Here is a 22,840-nt window from a genome sequence, read left to right on the forward strand (position 1 = left end):
ACCTCCACCCGATCTGTAGCTTTCGACATGGCTGACCACGTCATTCTCCTCCAATGCCTTTTCCCCGTGGTGTCCAGCTGTTTGGGCCTGCCCTTATCTATCTAATCTCCAATTTCACATTTACATCCTCTCCTGCACCATCTGCAAAGACAGCATTAATTTTCACAAGTACTCTGACAATATGCAACACTATTGCACCCACCCAACCCTCACAACTCCTCCACTGGTGCTAAATTATCAGAATACTTTTCAAACTGACATCCAGTACTGGTTGAGCAGCAATTTCCTCTCATTTACTCAGACTGAATCCTGTTTACTGATATTCCCTGACTGACATTGGCTCCCTGTAAGAAATGGCTTGATTTTCAAATTCTCAGCCTTGTTTTCAAATCCCTCCAAGCACTCACCCCCCCCCCCCTGCCCCCCCCGCCCCCCCCCGCCACCCCCTGCCCCCCCCCGCCACCCCCTGCCCCCCCCGCCCCCCCCGCCCCCCCCCCCCCCCCGCCCCCCCCCCCCCCCCCCCCCCCCCCCCCCCCCCGCCCCCCCCCCCCGCCCCCCCCCCCCGCCCCCCCCGCCCCCCCCGCCCCCCGCCCCCCCCGCCCCCCCCCCCCCGCCCCCCAATTTTCATCTTTTCCCATCACTCCCCTGCCTGAAGTCAATGACTTTTGCTGGTTTCTACGTTTATCATTTTACAATACTTCATACAAAGTTCCCCTCCAAGCCACTCACCATCCTGGTTTGGAAATATATTGTAGTTCCTTCACTGTCGCTGGGTCAAAATACTGGAACTCCCTCCCTAACAGCATTATGGGTGTACCTACACCATGGGGACTGTGGCAGTTCAAGAAGGCAGCTCACCACCACCTTCTCAAGGGCAATTAGGGATGGTCAATAAATGCTGGCCAGCCAGCGACGTCCATGTCCCATGAGTGCATTTTTTAAAAAAACATTTCTTTGACCAAGCTTTTGACTCTGTACCCTAACTTTATCTGATGTAACTTGGTGTCAAACTTTATGTAAAAGGCTCCTGTGAAGCACCTTAGGATCTCTTATGTGTATTTATATAGTACCATTAATGCTTTTATATAAATACACACATATAAACAAGCAAAATCCTTCAATTAAACTGCACCTTGGAACTGACTTCCCAGCGATCGTTCAAAGAATCAAAGTTTGAAATATGTTTAAAAGGTTAAAGTGATCCACTTCAAGAACAACCCAAGCTCAGGTCATTGACAATGGACACACGATATTCTTCCTCTAGCCACAGTTTGTGTTAACTAATTTCTCGTGTTGGTCACCTTAGTCTTGGCTGTTTGGAACTTGGATCATTCTATAGTTCCAACAGTCCAACTCACCCGGTTAATAAAGGTGGTAACAAAGTTCAAAGACTTCATGAAGTTCTCATTTCCAACATTTCTTGAGGCATCGATGACAAAGAAGATATCAACCTTCGTCTTCTGACCTGCGTTGACTAGTGTTCCCGAACTAAGATCTGAGGATATATAAGCACAGATAGTGTGAATGAATGGAGGGAGCAGCATAATGATGCTACACTGGCCTCATTACTGGGAATATTATTAGGAAGGAAAGTCTTGAGGCAGCCTCTGTCTTTGTTCCTTAGAGTCCTTTCCATTATATATATATTGCTGATAATGTACCTTTGTCAAAATATCAGTTGAAATTTTGACCTGGACAGATGCCAAAGGACTTGGACCGTGCGGGATTTTATGGCCTCCCTCGACCTGAGATTGGAAAATCCCACCCGAGGTCCATTGTCCACCCTTCACCAGCTTCGATTCCCATGGTGGGCGAGGTGGTAGAATTCCAGCGCTAATAGATCTTCCACTGTGTTAGACTATCCTGCACCATCACTGCTGGAAAAGTATCATGGAATAGATCCATTGAATGCATAGGGTCTGCAAGTTCATATCTGCCTGATGGGCAGTTATCCAATTGTCAGAAATCTTGTGACCGCGTACAAGTGTCTGTGGATTAATCCACTGCAGGAAAGGCCTACTCAGCATCTTAAAAGGACAGACCAGGTTAGCAACTAAATATCATTACCCAGTCTTACCTACCCATTAGCAGTCCTCCCCCAGGAGAGTGTTGGCAATAATAATGATGAAAATTATCAATGGGAAAGATGGTGGCGCAGGGTAATGTCACTAGACTAGTGATGCAGAATCCCAGGGTTATGCACTGGGGACACGGGTTCAAATCCCACCATGGGAGCTGGTGGAATTTAAATTCCATGAACAAAATCTGGAATAGAAAACTAGTCTCAGTAATGGTGGCCATGAAATTATCGTCGATTGTCATAAAACCCCATCTGGTTTACTTTCCGGAAGGAAATCTGCCATCCTTACCTGGTCTGGCCTACAAGCGACTCCAGAGCCACAGCAATGTGGTTGACTCCTAACCATCCTCTGAAATGGCCCAGCAAGCCACTCAGTTCAAGAGCAAATAGCATACCAATGGACACTGTGTTCTCCCTCTCCATAGACACCCAGGTACATTCCAATAGGAATGGGCAACTAATGCTGGCCTGGCCAGTGAAGCCCATACCCCATCAAAGAATTTTAAAAAGCACTGATCCTACCTTTATTGCGTATTTTTGACTCCAAGATCTCCAATTCCTTTGTCAGATCCTCCACATTATCAAAAGAATATTTGCCTATTCAACAATGGAAGGTAGCATTTAACATGCGTTGTGCTATTTCAATAGTAATTGATAAAAATTGCACTTATTAATATAATAGTTTGTGTGCCTCAGCTTTGCATGTCTCATCTTCGCTGCTCACTGCACTAGTGATTTAATAAGATAGGATGTCAAAATGAGGTCTCGTCTGCCCTCTCCATTGACTGTGTTGGCCTGAATGATGAGTCCATTTAAGGCATTTCAAAGTTCAATGGGTCGGGGAATCATTCTGTATTTTTATTTCACCTCCAGTTAGTGTATCGAACATGGTGGGTTGTGGTGCCGTCCAATTGTTTGCTATTCCCTCACTCATAAACTTGGCCAAATTGAAGGAGATGTGACAGGAGGTCAGACTGTCTCCATATGGGAATTGTTCAATGGATCCAAAGGCAGATGGTAAAGTATGAATCCAGACACAATCCTTTCCTTAATAGTTGGTTTATTTACCCAATGCAGCATTACATATCGCTGTCTCCTATCTATCGACCAACCCAGTGTCTTTAATGCATAGAATTACTCCAAACAAATGGTCAAATTAACAGATTAAATTAGAGTGATAGCCCCAAAGTTTATTTATTAGTGTCACAAGTAGGCTTACATTAACACTGCAATGAAGTTACTGTGAAAATCCCCCAGTCGCCACACTCCGCGCCTGTTTGGGTACACTGAGGGAGAATTTAGCACGGCCAATGCACCTAACCAGCACGTCTTTCAGACAGTGGGAGAAAACCGGAGCACCCCGAGAAAACCCACACAGACATGTGGAGAACGTGCAGACTCCGCACAGACAGTGACCCAATCTGGGAATTGAACCTGGGTCCCTGATGCTGTGAGGCAGCAGTGCTAACCACTGTGCCACTGCACAGATTATCTGCTCGTTATCACATTGCTGTTTTAGGGATCTTGCTGTGCACAAATTAGGATCTCTGCTTCCTACATTACAACAGTGATGTGATGATGCAATGTAGTTAAGCAGGTCCAGGGGTTATGAAAGGTGTTTTATAAATGTTTTCTTTAAAGATGTTTCTCCTGAATATCTGATTGCAAATAATGCCATGAGAGACCCGCTTGTTGTGCTAAAAGCCTTGGAAGGAATGAGATGTAAAGAAGCTTACTTGCACATCGAGGCTCCACTCCAGACCACTTGCCAGATTCCAAGCATGTACGTTGTGCTGAACCATGTATAAAGTGTTTGCCACAATGATACTGGACTACATTCCGGATATCAAAATTCTTCCCTTCCTTCCTCGCACCGAAGGGGATTCCGGGATTGGGGCAGAACATGTCTAAATGGAAAAAATACAATCACGCTGAATACAGAGACCTCCTATAAGACCTGGACCCAGTTAATCTGAAGCTGCTCCTGTCAAACTGTCTGTTCAAAATGGTGACTGTATTTACATCTGGAACCTCCTGCCCCAGCTCTGGTATTTTTTACATTATGTTCATTGCTGTTTTCGGAACATTGCGCTGTGTAAATTAGCAGTTGTTTTTGCAGTGCTAACTGTTCGAAGGCTCTTCATTGTTTGTGGAACTCACTAGGATGTGCTGGGAATGTGAAAGGAATTAAATAAATACAAGTTGCTTCGCTTTCCTTCTCACCTATTTACATAACAGTGGCATAATCTAGTTCGGAATGTAGGCACACAGTTCATTCTATGTAAAGCAGTTTGCGATGTTCCTGGCAAACGTGAGAAGACATTATATAAATGTAAGTCTTCCTTTTCTTATTGAAACTGAAACATCCCCAATCTGTGTGAAACCCGGTCATATTAATGTATTCTGTAATTGTAATACTGTTAAATTGACCCGTTAATACTGCACTATCATCCTCAAGTTCTGCTTCGGATAACTAAGATGTGGAGATGCCAGCGTTGGACTGGGGTGGGCACAGTAAGAAGTCTCACAACATCAGGTTGAAGTCCAACAGGTTTATTTGGAATCACGAGCTTTCGGAGCACTGCTCCTTCATCAGGTGAGTGGAGGAGGAAGGAGTAACGCTCCAAAAGCTCGTGATTCCAAATAAACCTGTTGGACTTTAACCTGCTGTTGCGAGACTTCTTACTTGGATAACTAAGAGAACAGTCATCTTATAGTTGACTAGATAGCATTGTGCAATAGAGTAGTTACCATAGAGAAAACTGTTCTGTTTAGACAGTGATATCTTTGGAGTGAGCCCAGAGTTAAATGTAACTTCAAGGTGTTCTTGTTACCGAGTCAGACCATGTGGGAGAATTGGAGTCGGAGAATGTGTAAGAGAATTCCTGGAAACCATTCTAAATCCAGATCCACTGGGCGGGATTTTACGCCCTCGCTCGTCCCGAAACCGTAAAATCCCACCCGAGGTCAACGGACCTTTCCATGGTCCGCCCCTCGCCCGCTCTGATTCCCGTAGCGGGCAGGATGAGAAAATTTGCCCCATTTTCTCTATATTTCCTTCCAAAAGATTGTTGAACTCATCAACAGCTTAAAAGAACAAATAAATACCTTTAGTGTTACATCTTGACAAATTGCCCGTCCATTGGCCATTCGGTAAACAGGTCCTGATGGCTGAACCAATCAGCTGGTATCCATCAAAGCACTGAAATCTGACTGAATCATTGACTTTGTAGACATTCTTAACCGGATCAAATAATCCAAATTCAAAATATTCTGGAGCCAGACAAGTCATTTCTGCAATTACAATTCAGGGGAGAATTAACATTGGTTATTTTATAAATAATGTATCTTTCTGGGGAAAAAGAAAAGGATTTTCCAGGACTAGATTAAACTGATTGCACTTCAGGTGCACTCTTACCTGTGATGTCCCCAAATGGGAGATACTCTACAGCAAAACTCATGGGGAACTGCATTCACACTTTATAATTACACAGTTAGAAATCTGATTCCCTGGTACAGAGGCAACAGCTCCAAGCTTGCATTAGTTTGTCCTCTTTAACACAGAATGTGTGGTGGTTTCTTCCTCATAAATTTATCAGAATGTGGAATAAAATTGCAAGGGTTGCATCAGAGTCATAGAATCCCTACAAGGCATAAGAGGCTATTCGGCCCATCAAGTCTGCACCGACTCTCTGACAGAGTACCTTACCCAGGCCTTTGCCCCTGCTCTATGCCTGTAAGCCCACACATTTATCATGGATAATGCATTTAACCTACGCATCTTGGGACACTAAGGGGCAATTTATCTAGCCAATCCACCTAAGCTGCACATCTTTGGAGTGTGGGAGGAAACCGGAGCACCCGGAGGAATCCCACGCAGACATGGGAAAACGTGCAGACCCCGAACAGACAGTGACCCGGGGCTGGAATTGAACCTGGGTCTCTGGAGCGGTGAGGCAGCAGTGCTAACCATCGTGCCATCCTCAGAGGCTGAAGATTAGTCTCAGTGGCAGTTAAATATAAATGAGTTAATGCTCCCATTGGCATAGTGAAGAGATGAATTTGGCACAATTGTATTAAGCTTTCATAAGATTACCTTGCCGACCTGAATTAAAACATTGACCACACTCTGACACAAAGGGATCACTAGATATAGTTTAAATGCCAATGATATTACTGTGCAACAGTAACAGGGAAAATGGATGTACCTGCTGGTCAGGTGGGGTGGGGCGGTGTGTGGGGGAGAAGTGGGGGGTCATTGGAGTCTGCTTTCTTAGGCCCTTGGGATGTCCCCCATGCACACCGGATAGAAAATTTGAATCCATTTGTTTGTAAGTTTACTTGTATCTTTATTGCTGATGCTAATAGACCCTGATGTTATAATTTAGAACTTATCCACCAATTTGACAACAGAATTTAAAAAATGACCTTATTGAACCTCCTGGCTCATGGAATTCAAACAGGAGATGCCAGTGTGTATGAAATATAAACGACCATGGAATTGAATGGACTGGGTTTGGTGGACGAGGGTTTGGGGGCTGGGATCGGGACACCCATGTGTAAGATAGGCTGGCATCCACAGTGGGTGGATTTGAAGCACCAAATTATAATTGGTTTCTCAAAGCCAGGACCACTTTTCTAATATTAAGATCGATTTGATTTGATAAGGAATGTGCAGCGAATAATGTTTTGGATAGTTTATACTGAACGTAACTCAATTAAAAATGGCTTCCCATTATACTGCTGAGATGCATCACTGGAAAGGGGACTTTGACATTCCCAAGACAAACCTTTGCATGTTGCCTCCAGCGTTCTTTCGCGATAAACATTTCTCAGTTGACTCCAAGTTCCGTACTTGGTGCAGTATCTCCAACTGACTGGAAAGGGGTGGAATCCAGCAGGGCAAATGTAACTCATCACACTTCCTTCTACTCTATTCTTTGGCCATTCGATTCTTCCTCCATTAATGACCTCTTCATTGCTGCAAAGTAGATCTTCTATCGAGCCATCATGAACACAAAGGGCACAACATTAGAGATGAGTATACTTACTGCTTACTGTTAACATTTTGGATCAATGCTCCAGCGGACCTATTTCTCTCTACAGTGAATATATTTCCCCCTCTGTAATGAATATCTTACGATATCAGTACATTAATCTATTTCCAATAAAGCTCAAGTTTTAAAGTTTATTTATTAATCACTGCAGTGAAGTTACTGTGAAATTTCCCTAGTTGCCATACTCTGGTGCCTGTTTGGGTCAATGCACCTAATCAGCACGTCTTTCAGACTGTGGGAGGAAACCCGGAGGAAACCCACGCAGACACGGGGAGAACGTGCAGACTCCACACAGACAGTGACTCAAGCCGGGAATCGAACCCGCGTCCCTGGCGCTGTGAGGCAACAGTGCTAACCACTGTGCCACTCTTCCCTCCTCTGCTGAAGCTGCATTATGATTTCTCAGGCTGCAGGTATTTTTCTCAAATAGCCTTTCTGTGTGTGTGTGTGTGTGTGAGTCTAAGTGGGTCAGTGATACTGGGCCATTTTGAGTTTGGGGAACCCAAATGTGTCCTCCCTTGCACACTTGAGCATGCAGATACTCCCTAGAAAAGGTCATGGCTGATTTAATTTTCTCCTTGCTGACAAAAGGTCACAAAAGCCCAGTGCCATTTGTCTGCTGGGCTGAGATTAGTTATTGAACCTGAGTATCTGCTCATGTTGTACAACTACTTCCCAATAAGGGTCTTCTACCTGAGACTTTACTCTGAAATACGACATTCCAACAGAAATTAGGCTGGGATTTTGCAGAGGATTGTGTTCAAAGTTGAATAATAAAATGATGCAGCACAGGACATTCGACCCATCGTGCTGGTGGCACGATTGTTGAAAGAGTTGTCCAATTAGCCTAATTTCTTGGAGCCTTGCAACATTTCCTTTTTCAAAGCACTGAAATCTGACTGAATCATCTTATTCACTTCGTAGACATTCTTAATCGGGTCAAATGATCCAAATTCAAAATACTCTGGCGCCAGACAAGTCACTTCTGCAGCGGAGGCAATAGCCTCGTGGCGTTACCACTAGACTATTAATCCAGAAACTAACGTTCTGGGGACCCGGGTGTGAATCCCGCCACGGCACGTGGTAGAATTTGAATTCAATAAAAAATATCTAGAGTTAAGAATCTACTGATGACCATGAAACCATTGTCGATTGTTGGAAAAACTCATCTGGTTCACGAATGTCCTTTAGGGAAGGAAATCTGCCATCCTTACCCTGTCTGGCCTACATGTGACTCCAGAGCCACAGCAATGTGGTTGACTCTCAACTGCCCTCTGATGTGGCCTAGCAAGCCACTCAGTCCAAGGGCAACTAAGGATGGGCAATAAATGCTGACCAGCCAGCGATGCCCACGTTCCACGAATGAATAAAAAAAATCTCAGATCCTTTTTGAAATTTACAATTGAATCTGCTTCCACCGCCATTTCAAGGAGTGCTTTCCACATCATAACCACACTGCTTCTTGCTGCTAAATACCTTAAATCTGAGTCCACCTGCTGGTTACGAACACTCTCGCCAGTGAAAACAATTTCTTATTTATTCCATCAAACCCATTCGAGTCAATTCTCTCTAAGCCCTTGACATCCTTTCTAAAATGTGGTACCCATGAGTTTAACACAATGTACCAGCTGGATCTTAAACCAGTGATTTAAAGATTTAATCTAACTCTCTTGTTAAATTCCATGCCTCTGATCCTTTATGCTTCTCAATAGCGTTCTCACCTGGCCCTGCCGCTTTCCAAAATTAAAAGGAAACTCATTTTACCCCAAAACCCCTGACTGCAAAACACTTGAACATGACTGTTATAAAGCGGAGGTTGATCCCCCCTCTGAGAACTAACATCGAAACACCCAAAGAGGAGTACCTCGCCCTATAATCTGTAAAAAGTGTGTGTGAAATGGTGTGACCTGCTCTTCAGCAACTTCTAGTGGTTAAATACAAAATAAATCCCTGACACTTACTCCAACACATAATAATTTATTTATATAAATAACAGCGAACAAATTAACTAAACCATTAACAAACTGAATGAATCCCTTCTAACTATTAAATATTCCTGAATAAAACAAGATTCTAATGGTATGCTGTGCCAATAAACACAATTCCCACTCATTAACAAAAATTGAATTTAGTCACTCTCTAAATTACAACCAGATTTTGTGTCTTCTGGAATATTCTGGGTTTTCTCTGTTGATTCTCCTATCTGGAACTTCTTTTTTCTTTGGTACCTTTGCTATCTGGATGGTGCTTTCCCTAAGACATAGATGAAGCAATGAGAGCCAGCGATTCTCTCTCTCTCTCTCTCTCAAGAGTTGAGAGTTGTTAGCTCTGGCAGGTGGCAATTTCTCTTTTTCTTTTTTTTTCCTACTGCCCCCTTCTTTTATACCCGTGATGACATATCAGTGTTTCCCACAATAGGATAGTCTTGGTAAAAACTGCAGCTTGGCCTTTTGATATAAATGTTTCAGTCTGGGCTCTCTGTGTACCTTTGTTTTAAATTTCTAAGTACAGAAAAAGCACACCTTTTAACAGGACCACACAATGCATCCCCCCCTCCCCCCCCCCCCAGCATTTTACAAACACTGAATTCTAACTTCCTACCTCCCAATCCACAATTACTCTACCCAACTTCACAACAAGACTGAGAATTAGATTTCAGGACAAGTGCTGGATATACCTTTAGACCTCTCCTTTCCTGCAACTACTTTAGGTTGTATCTTGTAGATTATGTTATCTCTTCTTCTTCCTTTCAAAATGCATCAGTTAAAATTGCTTTGCATCAAATGGAGTGTGCCCTTGTTCACATCATTCTGCGTCTCCTGAAGTCTGTTACTATATTCCTGATGGGCTCACCAAAATTAATGTTAGCAAAATTGCAGCAAAGAAGAAACTAATGGCACCAAAGTGAGAGAAGTCGCCAGGGCCAGTTGTTTCTACCCAAAGTTTTAAAGGAGGTAGCATAGAAAATTGCCCTAACTACAATCTTCCAAATTTCTGCTTTTCCAAGGGGTGGTTACGCCTGGCGAAGCGGATTGAATTTTCCGAAGAGATGATTGGAGGAGTGTACAGGGGAATGTTAATGGATGCTCTTTAAACGCATTTCCAGAGGGTAATTTATGATCAGAAACAACACACTAAGGTTGAAGTTCATGGAATTTAAGGCAAATTATTGATTTGGCTAGGATAGGGACTAAATGGCAAGAGATAGACGTAGGAAAGATGGGCAGATACTCTAATTAACAGGGTATGACAAGTGGCGTCCTGCAGGGATCTGTGTTGGAGCTCCATAGTTACTCTAAACCAATATTAAGATCACTCTTTCCCAAATGTTGTTCTATAGAAACATGTTCCACGTGCCCTATTTCATTCCCTACAACTAGATCTAGCACTGCTTCCTTACTCATCGGGTTGGAAACATAGGGCGCGATCTTACCGGCCATTCACGCCACACTCCCGCTGCAGCAAAACTGGAGAATCTAGCGCCCAGCCAAATCTCCATTCACTGCAGCGGAATGGGAAAATCCCGCTGGCGTGAATGGCCGTAATATTCCGGCCATAATGTTCAAGAAAGTTCTCTTGTACGCATTTTATTAATTTCTCCCCCTTTTCCCATCACACAGCTGTTTTCCTATTCTATTTTAGAATAATTGAAATCCCATATCAGTGCTCTTGCATATTTGCTTCTCCCTTCCTGTAATTTTGGTGGCCAGAAGTGTCATAACTCCTCTAATTCTCCTTAATTTTAACCCAGTAGATTTTGCATTGAATCTTTATCGTCCTCATCCAGTGCAGTCTCCTTCTATATTGTTCAACAGTAACCCAATCCAAGAGCCCTCTATTGCACCCAGGTGATATTTCCATTTCCAAAGTGGCATGTGCCACTTTGCTGATGCAATGTTAGTTATGCATAGTGGGCTCACACTGATGTAGAATGGATGGTGTCTGCCCATAACTCATGTCATTGAGGTATCTCTGCAAGTAACAACATAGCTTTAAATTGAGGGGTGAGAGATATAGGACAGATGTTAGAGGTAGGTTCTTTACTCAGAGAGTAGTAAGGGCATGGAATGCCCTGCCTGCAGCAGTAGTGGACTTGTCAACATTAAGAGCATTCAAATGGTTATTGGATAAACATATGGATGATATTGGAATAGTGTAGATTAGAGGGACTTTAGATTGGTTCCACTGGTCGGCGCAACATCGAGGGCCGAAGGGCCTGTACTGCACTGTAATGTTCTATGTTCTATAACAGGAGGATACCTTCACCGTGAGCTGGATTTAAATGATGGACACAGGGTTAAAAAGGCAATGTGCAAACCCAGCTCCCTGCAAAAAAAACTTCATAGCAAATTTCAAAATTGATCACATAGTTAATATGTCAAAATGTAGATTTCACGCTTGAACCCAAGTTATCCTTTTGAAATATGAGTCAGATTAAGGACACTTGGTTGAATAAAGTGAGGGATGGATAAGACTCAAAGATCCACACACCAAATACCAGAACCAAAACAATCATCGGATCCAAAACTCGAATTTCTCATGTTGAATCCAGACATTACCTGACGCTACTTATTGCTTTGTCTCATCTACTCTCTCAACCTCTCTGCTGCTCCTTATTTAAAGGAGGGATGTAAAGGCATTGGACGTGGTTCCGAGGAGATTTATTAGACTGATACTTGAAATGAGTGGGTTGCCATATGAGGAGAAGCTGTTTGGGCCTTGATCTATGTGTTCTCATTCAAATGAAATAAGGATCCAACTCAATTTGATCAGGCTCCTTCACCTATCAATCAAGTAAATCGATGCAAGTACCTGTAAAACAATGACCTCTCTAGATTGTCTGTAATATACAGTCTGTTTATTTCACTGGCATCTTACAAGGGATACTGCAGTTTACAAGGACCATTGCTGTAAAGTACTGAGGCTCTTAAGCCCAGTAGTCACAGTTGGTTTTGGTGTTTTTATATTAGTGAACAGCAACATTTTCTCTTCCCTTTTGGCTATAGCATGCTCCAGATAGGTTTATACTAAAGAGGGGCTTGAAACCTCATGTACTGTTTCTAAATTTTAACACTGCTGGCATATCACTGATAGAGTCTTTATTATTGCCCATCCCAGCTATGTACCAGTGTTGTCCATGTGGTGAAGGTACTCCCAGAGTGTTGTTAGATAGAAAGTTCTGTGATTGTGTCCACATTCTCACTGAGCCTGTATTGAGATATGGAGTCAAGAACCCAAACTGAGTGGGTAGTTGGTGAGTAAGCGCCACTTCACAACATTACTGATTCTTTCCCTCACTTTGCTCGTGATAAAGAATAGGCTGATGGGGAGGTAGTTGGCAGGGTTGGTTTTTATAGAGACACGTGGTGGACATTTAAGGGGGTATTTCAGAATACTCAGAACAAATATATTCCTGCTGGAAAGGAAAACTCGAAAGGGCGGAGACGCCATCAATGGTTAAATAGGAAGGGAAGGAAAGCATCAAACATAACTATGAAAAGATGAGTTCCAGGTAAGATGATTGGTCAGAATCTAAAAAAATGGCAGAGAATGACCAAAAAGAATAATCAGGAGAAAGAATTTATAGTATGAGCGGAACCAAAAGAGAAAATGCTGGAAAATCTCAACAGGTCCGGCAGCATCTGTAGGGAGCGAAAAAAGATGATGTTTCGAGTCCAGATAACCCTTTGTCAAAACTAAAAAGCATCCCCCCTCCCCCCACATCTTCATCTGTCGCAGCTTACCCTCTGATTTCAGCTTCTCTGCCGTTTGGCCATTCACACCTTCTATTCTCTCTATGGACAGCTATTAGCTGTCTTTTCCCCTGGTTTCTATGGCTATGATTCATCTTTCATTCCCTCCCCCTGCTGTATAAATATCTCCCACTTTCTATGCCTTTTAGCTTTGAGCTACAGGTATTTAAAAAGGTAGAGAGTAAGTAAAGTGTGTGCTGATACGCGAGAGACTGAGAGTTGGGACTTAATAACAGATTACAAGAAAATTGCAGATGAAATGAACAAATATTTTGCTCTGTCTTAACTAGAGAAGATACAAAAAATATTCCAATAATATCCGGAGATGAAGGGAGAGACAAACTTGGTAAAATTACAATCACTAGGAAAGTAGTACTGAGCAAACTGATGGATTACCTTAGATTTTTTTAAGTACGCTGCTACAACCTCCGTGATAATTGATTCTAGCACCTTCTCCATGACAAATGTTAAACAAACTGATGGAACTGCAAGTCTCCAGGTCCTGTTGGACTCCATTATAGGGTATTAAAACAGATAGCTCATGAGGCAGTAGATGCATTGATGTTAATTTTCCAAAATTCGCTAGATTCTGGAAAGGTTCCATCAGACTGGAAAGCAACAAATGTGACCACTCTATTCAAGAAGAGAGGAGGCAGAAAACAAGGCAATATAGTTCAGTTAACTTAATGTCTGTCTTGGGGAAGGTGTTAGAATAGATCATTAAAGAGGTTACAGCTGAGCACTTCGAAATGATCAAAGTTATTGGGAAGAATCAGCATAGTTTTGTCAAAGGGAAATCAGGTTTAACCAAATTACTAGAGTTCCTTAAAGGAGCCACATATGCTCGATTAGGTGTGACGTCAAAAATAAAAACTCATGGTGTAGGAAGTAACGTATTAGCCTGGATAGAAGATTGGTTGGCTGGCAGAAAACAGAGAGCATGCATAAATGGGTCTTTTTCTGATTGGTAGGATGTGATGACTAGAGTCTCGCAGGGGTTTGTGCTGGGACCTCAACTTTCTGCAATTTATATCAATGAGTTAGATGAGGGGAGTGAAGGCATTTGTAGCTAAATTTGCAGACAACACAAAGATAGGTAGGAAAGTATGTTGTGAAGTTGACATTAGGAGGTTGCAGACAGAAATAGATAGATTGAATGGGCAGAAATCTGGCAGATGGAGTATAATGTGGGAAAATGTGAAGTTGTTCACTTTGGCAGGAAGAATAAAAAAGCAGAGTGTTACTGAAACAGAGAATGGCTGCAGAATTCCCAGGTGCAGAGGGATCTGGGTGTTCTAGTGAATGAGTCACAAAAAGTTATTATGCAGGTACAGCATGTAATTAAGAAGGCTAATAGAATATTGTTCTTTATTACAAGAGGAATTGAACATAAAAATAAAGTCGTTACGCTTCAGTTATAAAAGGCATTGGGCATCGGTGAGACTGCATCTCGAATACTGTGTGCAATTTTGGTCTCCTTACTTAAGGAGGGCTGTAAATGCATTGGAGGCGGTTCAGAGGAGATTTACTACACTGATACCTGGAATGAGGGGGTTGTCAAATGAGGAAAGGTTGGACAGACTGGACTTGTTTCCATTGGAGTTTAGAAGAGTGAGGGGTAAATTGATTGAGGTATATAAGAGGTATATAAGATCCTGAACTGTCTTGACACGATGGATGTGAAAAGGATGTTTCCTTTTGTGAGTGAGTCCAGAACGAAGGAGCGCTGTTCTAACATTAGGGATCGCTCTTATAGGACAGAGATGAGGAGAATTTTTTTCTCTCAGAGGAATGTATGATTTTGAAACTCTCTGCCTCAGAAGCCAGTGGAAGTAGAGTGGTGAGGCAGGGTGTGGAGGAAGCGGGGGCGGGGGGGGGGGGGGTGTCATTCAACATTTTTAAAGCAGAGATAGATAGATTCTTGTTAGGCAGGGCAATCAAAGATTATCAAGGGTAGATGGGAATGTGAAACTCAACACAAACAGATCAGCCATGATCTTAATGAATGGTGGAGCAGGTTTGAGGGGCCGAATGGCCTACTTCTGCTCCTAATTCATATGGAAACAGCACAAAAAGGGGGCTATTTGATCCATCATGTCTGTGCTGGCTTTCTGCAATTTTTATCCTACTTTTTGTGGACAGTGAAGCAGTTGAGGCTACCTCATCGAATGTTTTTAAGGCAAGGATAGATAATCTTTTGAATGGTAATGGAATTAAGGGTTATGGTGAGCGGGTGGGTAAGTGGAGCTGAGTTCACAAAAAGATCAGCCATGATCTTATTGAATGCTGGAGCAGGCTCGAGGGGCCAGATGGCCTACTCCTGTTTTTAGCTCTTATGTTCTTATGACATACCAGAGTAATTATCTAAATTGTTTGGTGGTTGCCAGTGTTATAGCTGCACTGGTACCACTTGGCTAAAAGCATAATTCATTCTGAAGCATGGGTTTTCAGTGCTGCAATGGGAATGCTATCAGGGCCCAGAGTCTTTGTTGTGTCTAGTTTGCTCACTTATTTCTTGATCTCATGTGGAGTGAATCAAATTGGTTGAAAACTGGCACCTGAATGGTGGGGACTTCAAGAGGAGGCTAAGTATGATCATCTGCTGAGCACTTCTGACTGAAAATGATCGCCAATGCTTCAGCAATGTCTGTTGCACTGCTGAAAGTAAGGATCTAAAAATTCCTTTGGTTTTCTTCAAATCTCCCCCAGTCCATGTCTCAGTGATACACATCCATCCAATTTTTCTTCCTCCTCATCTGTCTTTACCCTCAAGGCTGTTGAGAGTTTGTTTCCAATGTCCACACTTGGTTATTTTTCACTCTCCAACTGTAATTAACAACCATTTTGATTCTTGAACTTCTACTCTTGATCTAATCCAACCATGTGACTTTCTGTCCGTCCAGCATCCTCCACCATTACCCACATTTCAAAACCTGTTGTTAGTTTGCAGATCAGACATGATGTCATTGAATGGTGGAACATGCTCGATGGGTTAAACGTCTTTTCTTGTTTCTATGGTTACAGCTTGGTTGCATAGGTTATTTGAAATGACCAAAGGGCACAAATACAAAATCTGTAGGTAAATAGTTTGGTTACATGAAAGAAAATACTTATTTTTTGGAAGCAATTATCAAAACATTTGGATAGGAAGCTGGTTTGCATGATGGACTGGGCTACGTTCAGAACTTTTGGTAGCCATGGATTTACTGCCATACTTTGAAAGGGAATTTGACAATTTCCTGAATGAAATGGACTTTTCCAAGTCCAATTAGAAAATCCCAGGAAAAGTAAAAGGGCTATGGGGATTGAGGAGTGGAGTAGGACTAATGGATAGCTCTCTTTATGGGCTGAATGGCCTCCTTGTGCTCTATCGCATAGGTGCTAGTTGGCTTGGATTGCAGAGTTATGGACTCCACATTGGCCTTAGAAAAGGGAAGTTTTTTTCTGAGTTGACCATTTCCTGTCCCTCCTGGATCGAGTGGTTGGCTACACTGTGTTTAAACAGGAGGGATCTCAATGGGCTGAATGTCCGTATTCCGCTCTTTTTGTTGGCTCCTATGCCATTTTCAGAAACTTAACTGATTGTCTTCCACTTGAAGGATTTATGAAACCAAAGGAATGTTAGAAATGTGTTCAGTGACTATCCACAGGTATCTCCAAAAGTAATTTCTAGGCTTTGATCTTCCTAATGGTTCGGTTGTTTTATTGTCTTGCTCAGTCTGACTTTTGACAGTATTTCATTATAACAATTTCATTATTCAGTCTGTCTGAATATCGGTGACATGTTCACTCTCTGATACACAACAAAGTACTTGGCATTGTCGTTAACCAGATCCTAATCCCAGACCAGTGGGAATGGACTACAGTGTCTTCCACTTAACAGGACAAGGAAACATGTTATCAACAAAAACCAAACTCTTCAACACCATTGGGAGAGAAAAAGATCACACGCTGACCACACGTTTCAGATGTTCAGATGCCAAGGACTCCATCATTATGAAGTGTTTACATAGAATCATAGTTCCTACAGTACAGAAGGAGGCCATTCAGCCCATTGGGTCTGTACCGACTCTTTGACAGAGCAACCCATCCAGGCTCTATCCCTGTAGCCCCACGTATTTATCCTGCTAATCCCCCTAAACTACACATCTTTGGACACTAAGGGGCAATTTAGCATGGCCAATCCACGTAACCTGCACATCTTTGGACTGTGGGAGGAAACCGGAGCACCCGGAGGGAACCCACGCAGACAGAGGGAGAACGTGCAAACTTCACAGAGACAGTGACCCAAGGCTGGAATCGAACCTGGATCCCTGGTGTTGGGAGGCAGCAGTGCTAACCACTTGCCACTGTGCCGCCCCACATGTAGAACATATTTTCCCCAGTACAGGTAAGTTTACAACTCTCCAAGCCCATCAGATTCAACTGGAGGGACTTACAATAAGGGTAAGTGCGACCAATATATATTTATTTTGTTAAGCAGCAGGATATGGGGATTATATTTATTAAAAACCTGGGATTTCTGACCCTGCCATTGAAATCTCTGTTCTGATTGGCGGGACTGGAAGATCCTGCTGGCATGAGGGCTGGACAACTCCAGCTGGTCATTTTTCATTCTCTTTTATCCTCTGCAGGTATCAGAATTTGGGACGGTTGGAACTTGTCTAATTGACTCCCATTTTAAAATATGTCCGCTCTTTGTGAATTTGCCGTTTGTGGGGTTTTCCAAGAACGCAACTCCGGCGAATGGTGGGACTTTACAGCAGAATGCTGTAAATCCATTCCCCACCCCCCACACACACACATGCCCAACATCCCTCCCTGCACTGGAATATGCCACACCTAATCCGATCCCACCAGCTCACTGTAGGATTGTAGACCAGAGATTTGGTTTGCAAAGGTTTGGAATTCAACTGGCTAAAATCATATAGAGCTCTGTGTCCACACTGCCACTTCCCCAGTCAGAATCAGTCTCTCTATTACAGTGGGGCCTTGCAGTGTTATCCAGAGCTGATTTGGAGGAATCATTATCCCTGGTGACAGTCCACCCATTCCACGAGTGCTGGTTGGCATTAACTGGCAGGGCCCTGCTGCCCCCCCCGGCGTTGGCCTTAAGCCCCTTCTTCAGGTGAGTGGGAATTCTGTTCACAAACAGGGCATATAAAGACAAACTCAATTTACAGAATTCTGTAAGGGGCTTAAGGCTCCGAAAGTTTGTGGCTTTTGCCACCAAATAAACCTGTTGGACTTTAACCAGGTGTTGTTAAACTTCTTACTGTGGCCCCCATCTTACTCAGATCTTACTCACATTTCATTTTATACATTCTGCTAAGGAGTTAATTTGGTTCTGAATTTTCATCATGAGGTGTGGCATCTTTGAGCCAGAGTGTTGCCTCACAGACCCTGCTTACAGCATAGACCAAAAGAATAATGATTCAGCCCTTGATCACCCTCAGAAGGCTAGATAACCCCCTCTCAACCTCTGGCCAGCTGTTCTGTTCCAATCACAATAGGAGATCCTAATCCTGAACAGTATAACATTGCTATCCCAGTAGATACTGCCCAAGACCGCAAGAAACTACAAATGGTCATGAACGTAGCCCAGTCCATCAAGCAAACCAGCCTCCCATCCACTGACATTATCTACACTTCCCACTGCCTCGGAAAAGCAGCCAGCAAAATCAAGGACCCCACACACAGGGACATACTCTCTTCCACCTTCTTCAGTCGGGAAAAAGATACAAAAGTCTGAGGTCACGTACCAACCGACTCAGAGTCATAGAGCATGGAAACAGGCCCTTCGGCCCAACTTGTCCATGCCACCAGTTTTTACCACTAAGCTCATCCCAATTGCCTGCATTTGGCCTATAGCGCTCGATACCCATCTTACTCATGTAACTGTCTAAATGCTTTTTAAAAGACAAAATTGTACCCGCCTCCACTACTGCCTCTGGCAGCTTATTCCAGACACTCACCACCCTCTGAAAAAATTGCCCCCTCTGGATCCTTTTGCATCTCTCCTCTCTCACCTTAAACCTATGCCCTCTAGTTTTAGACTGCCTACCTTTGGGAAAAAATGTTGACTATCTAGCTGATCTATGCCTCTCATTATTTTATAAACCTCTATAAAGATCACCCCTAAGTCTCCTACACTCCAGAGAAAAAAGTCCCAGTTTATCCAGCCTCTCCTCATAACTCAAACCATCAAGTCCTGGTAGCATCCTAGTAAACCTTTTCTGCAGTCTTTCTAGTTTAATAATAATCTTTCTATAATAGGGTGACTAGAACTGTACACAGTATTCCAAGTGTGACCTTACTAATGTCTTCTACAACTTCAACAAGATGTCCCAACTTCTGTATTCGATGTTCTGACCAATGAAACCAAGCATGCCGAATGCTTTCTTCACCACCCTGTCCACCTGCGACTCCACTTTCAAGGAGCTATGAACCTGTACCTCCAGATCTCTTTGTTCTGTAATGCCCTACCATTAACTGAGTAAGTCCTGCCCTGGTTTGACCTACCAAAATGCATCACCTCGCATTTATCTAAATTAAACTCCACCTGCCATTCATCAGCCCACTGGCCCAATTGATCAAGATCCCGTTGCAATCGGAGATAACTTTCTTCACTATCCACCATGCCACCAATCTTGGTGTCATTTGCAAACATACTAACCATGCCTCCTATATTCTCATCCAAATCATTAATATAAATGACAAATAGCAGTGGACCCAGCACTGATCCCTGAGGCACACTGCTGGTCTCCGGTTTGATAAACAACCCTCTACAACCACCCTCTGTTTTATGTTGTCAAGCCAATTTTGTATCCAATTGGCTACCTCACCCTGGATACCGTGAGATTTAACCTTATGGAACAACCTACTTTGCGGTACCTTCTCAAAGGCCTTGCTAAAGTCCATGTAGACAACACCAACTGCACTTCCCTCATCTAACTTCTTGGTTACCCCTTCAAAAAACTCAATCAAATTCATGGGACATGATTTTCCACTCACAAAGCCATGCTGACTGTCCCTAATCAGTCCTTGCCTCTCTAAATGCCTGTAGATCCCATCTCTCAGAATACTTTCTAACAACTTACCCACTACAGACGTTAGACTCAAGAACAGCTTCTTCCCTGCTGCCATCAGACTTTTGAATGGACCTACCTTATATTAAGCTGATCTGTCTCTCCACCCTAGCTATGACTGTAACGCTACATTCTGCATCCTCTCCTTTCCATCTCCCCTATGTACTCTGTGAACAGTATGCTTTGTATCACACGCAAAAACAATACTTTTCACTGTATCCCAATACTTGTGACAATAATAAAATCAAAAGCTAGCATCCCCATGGGATCACATGCAAATCTTGCAAGAAAACAAATAAATGTCCAACCGCACCAATTAGTTAAGTAAAAACTGAATATAAACCTATCATTTAGGAAGCACCATACCACATATTACAGCAGGCAAGACGCCGATAGTTAGCAACATCATGAATCCCATCACCAGTCCATGCAGTCTGGCGAAAGGAAAAACTTTGCTTAATTGTAGAGCCATCAGTAGAGTTGAAAATCTGAATTCAGAGTCTGACCCGCTGTGTACAGCCGCTAGTTAATGATTACAGTCAGGATAAGCTGGACTTGAGGTTTCTGATCCAATGCCAACCGTTTTCTGCAATGTTTAATTTGCTGTTTGTTTTGTTGTTGAGACTCTAACTAACCATTAATCAGTCCACACGGTGAGAGGGGACACCGGGCCTGGAGATGCGATTTCTGGTATTCTCCCAATACCAAATAATACACGTTTGACAAAACACCTTTCTTTATTCTGGACACAACAAGCTGAGAACCCTCCAGCGCAAGTGGCTCCTGACAGAGGGAGGACTTTCTGAATAACTGTGTTAGTTGCTAAGGGGCATTCTTCCGACGGGAAGGAAGAAAGCTAGTATCCGTGCAGGGAGCAGCGGTGGTGGATGTGGGGGGGGGGGGGGGGGGGGGGGGGGCCGGGACACCACTCGTATATCTCCTGGCTGTTGCCTGAAGAAAAGCATGAGAGGCTACAAGGTTCAGGCACCTGGTTAAAAAGGTGCTGTACGGTTGGGTGGGAAATGGGGTCCTTGGGAGGTCTAAAGTGTAGTTTCTGACCCAGAAACTGTTCTGGAGTACTTTTGGCAGTGCTGTGGTGTAGAAGGCGGCAAGGTTCCAGAAAAGGTATGGGCAATAAGGTAGGTGGTATGGGCAGCACGGTGGCACTGTGGTTAGGCGGGTCACAGCGCCAAGGACCCGGATTCAATTCCGGCCTTGGGTCACTCTGTGTGTGGAGTCTGCACGTTCTCCCCGTGTCTGCGTGGTTTCCTCCCACGCTCCAAAAATGTGCGGGTTAGGTGGATTGGCTGTGGTAAATTGCCCCTTAGTGTCAGGGGGAATAGTAGGGTAAATATGAGGGGGGGGGGGGGGGGGGGGGGGGGGGGGGGAGGTTACAGGAATGGGGTTTGGGTGGGATTGCTGTTGGTGCAGACTCAATGGGCTGAATGGCCTCCTTCTGCCCTATAGGGATTCTATGAGAAGCTGAAAATCCGCTCATGCTAGAATTGTCTTGTGGGGAACTCTGCTGCACTGGCTCCATCAGTCATAGATATTGGTGGGACAAAGGCAATGCTCCCTATATCTGGATTTCCTATGCTCCAGGCTCAGATGGGAACCAGTTTCAAATCTTGACATATTCATGAAGCCAATTCACTCACTAACAGCTCCCACAGAGATGAGTTCATAACTAGACCACCCGTTTCAGTGATTTCTGTTGAGGGGTTAGCGTTGGAGAACTCTCTTCCTCTTCTTTCAGATAGGAAACTGTCTCTATCCAAGGTGGGGACAACAGTTAAATCTGACAGACAACACCGCCGGCAGTGCAGCACTCCCTCAGTATTGCAATGGGAGCGTCTGTCTAGATTTCGTGCTCACTTTTCTGGAACCTTCTGCTTCAGAGGGGAGCGCGTTACTACTTGGCCACTGCTGCCACTTGGCTGCAACATACCTGCTCTGTATGTGACGCATTTTAAATTGTGTTCACTGCAGTGAGAAGGTAAGAAGTCAGTTTCTGACTAAATGCTGGTCCATAGCTTGCTGACGGACCCGGAGGGGGATTTGAGGTGGGCGGGTGGGACCAATGATTAATTGAATGCTGTGTTCAAGCACAGAATCAGTGTTTACAGGAGATAGGTTGTGAAATACTCTCCAGCATTGACAGTAATGGGTCAGTCTAGTTACAGGAATACTCGAAACAGACAATGTATCGTCAGCGTTCCAGGAAACACCTCACTGACATTGGCTCCAATATTACAGAAGCATCGATCAAGGAGGGAGGATTTGGGGATGGGGTTAATGAGCAAAGTATGCACGGAGCTGCCTAGATCACCGAGAAGATTGAGTAAATGCCTTGGCCTCGAAGCACACAGCCAGAAAGAGCTCATCTACCCAGCGGAATCTCAGACCAAGCCTCATCAGGAGGGGACTGGAGTGTAGTTTCCTCCCCATGCAGTCTGGACACAACCCCAGTGAGATTCCCAGCGAAAGTGAATCGCAGGCCCTCACCACCAGAAGTGAATTTTTCACATCACCACATACACAAAATGTTCTCTTCCTATCCTGTGCATGAAACAGCATTTTATTAAACTTTAATTGTCAGGCATTTTATTTTATTCGAGTCCAGACGACCCCAGCTTTGACAAAGGGTCGTCTGGATTCGAAACGTCAGCTCTTTTCTCTGCCCACAGATGCTGCCAGACCGACTGAGATTTTCTCTCGGTTTCAGATTCCAGCATCCGCAGTAATTTGCTTTTATGATTACGGACTCCATCTAGTGGCTATTGCAGGAATCACACACTGAGATTGCTGTGTGTGTTTGGAGCTCGAGCCACTGTTAGACCTTCTGGCAGTTGGATGGAGAAT

The 22,840-nt window shown here is 43.7% G+C and overlaps 1 protein-coding gene across 1 annotated transcript in view; it reads right to left on the reverse strand.

The window, feature by feature from the left end:
* The window catches only part of LOC144501391 (complement factor B-like), a 101,024-nt gene extending 80,502 nt beyond the window's left edge, over nucleotides 1-20,522 (reverse strand). Inside the window, exons 1-6 of the mRNA XM_078225090.1 lie at nucleotides 20,345-20,522; nucleotides 6,871-7,077; nucleotides 5,189-5,374; nucleotides 3,817-3,987; nucleotides 2,603-2,677; nucleotides 1,359-1,495 (exon numbers count right to left, since the gene is read on the reverse strand). Of these exons, the coding sequence (XP_078081216.1) occupies nucleotides 1,359-1,495; nucleotides 2,603-2,677; nucleotides 3,817-3,987; nucleotides 5,189-5,374; nucleotides 6,871-7,077; nucleotides 20,345-20,450 (882 nt within the window). The 5' untranslated portion in view covers nucleotides 20,451-20,522. The remainder of the gene's footprint in view (nucleotides 1-1,358; nucleotides 1,496-2,602; nucleotides 2,678-3,816; nucleotides 3,988-5,188; nucleotides 5,375-6,870; nucleotides 7,078-20,344) is intronic.
* Nucleotides 20,523-22,840: the final 2,318 nt, after the last annotated feature.

This window comes from Mustelus asterias, chromosome 12, assembly GCF_964213995.1.
Source record: "Mustelus asterias chromosome 12, sMusAst1.hap1.1, whole genome shotgun sequence".
Lineage (NCBI taxonomy): Eukaryota > Metazoa > Chordata > Chondrichthyes > Carcharhiniformes > Triakidae > Mustelus > Mustelus asterias.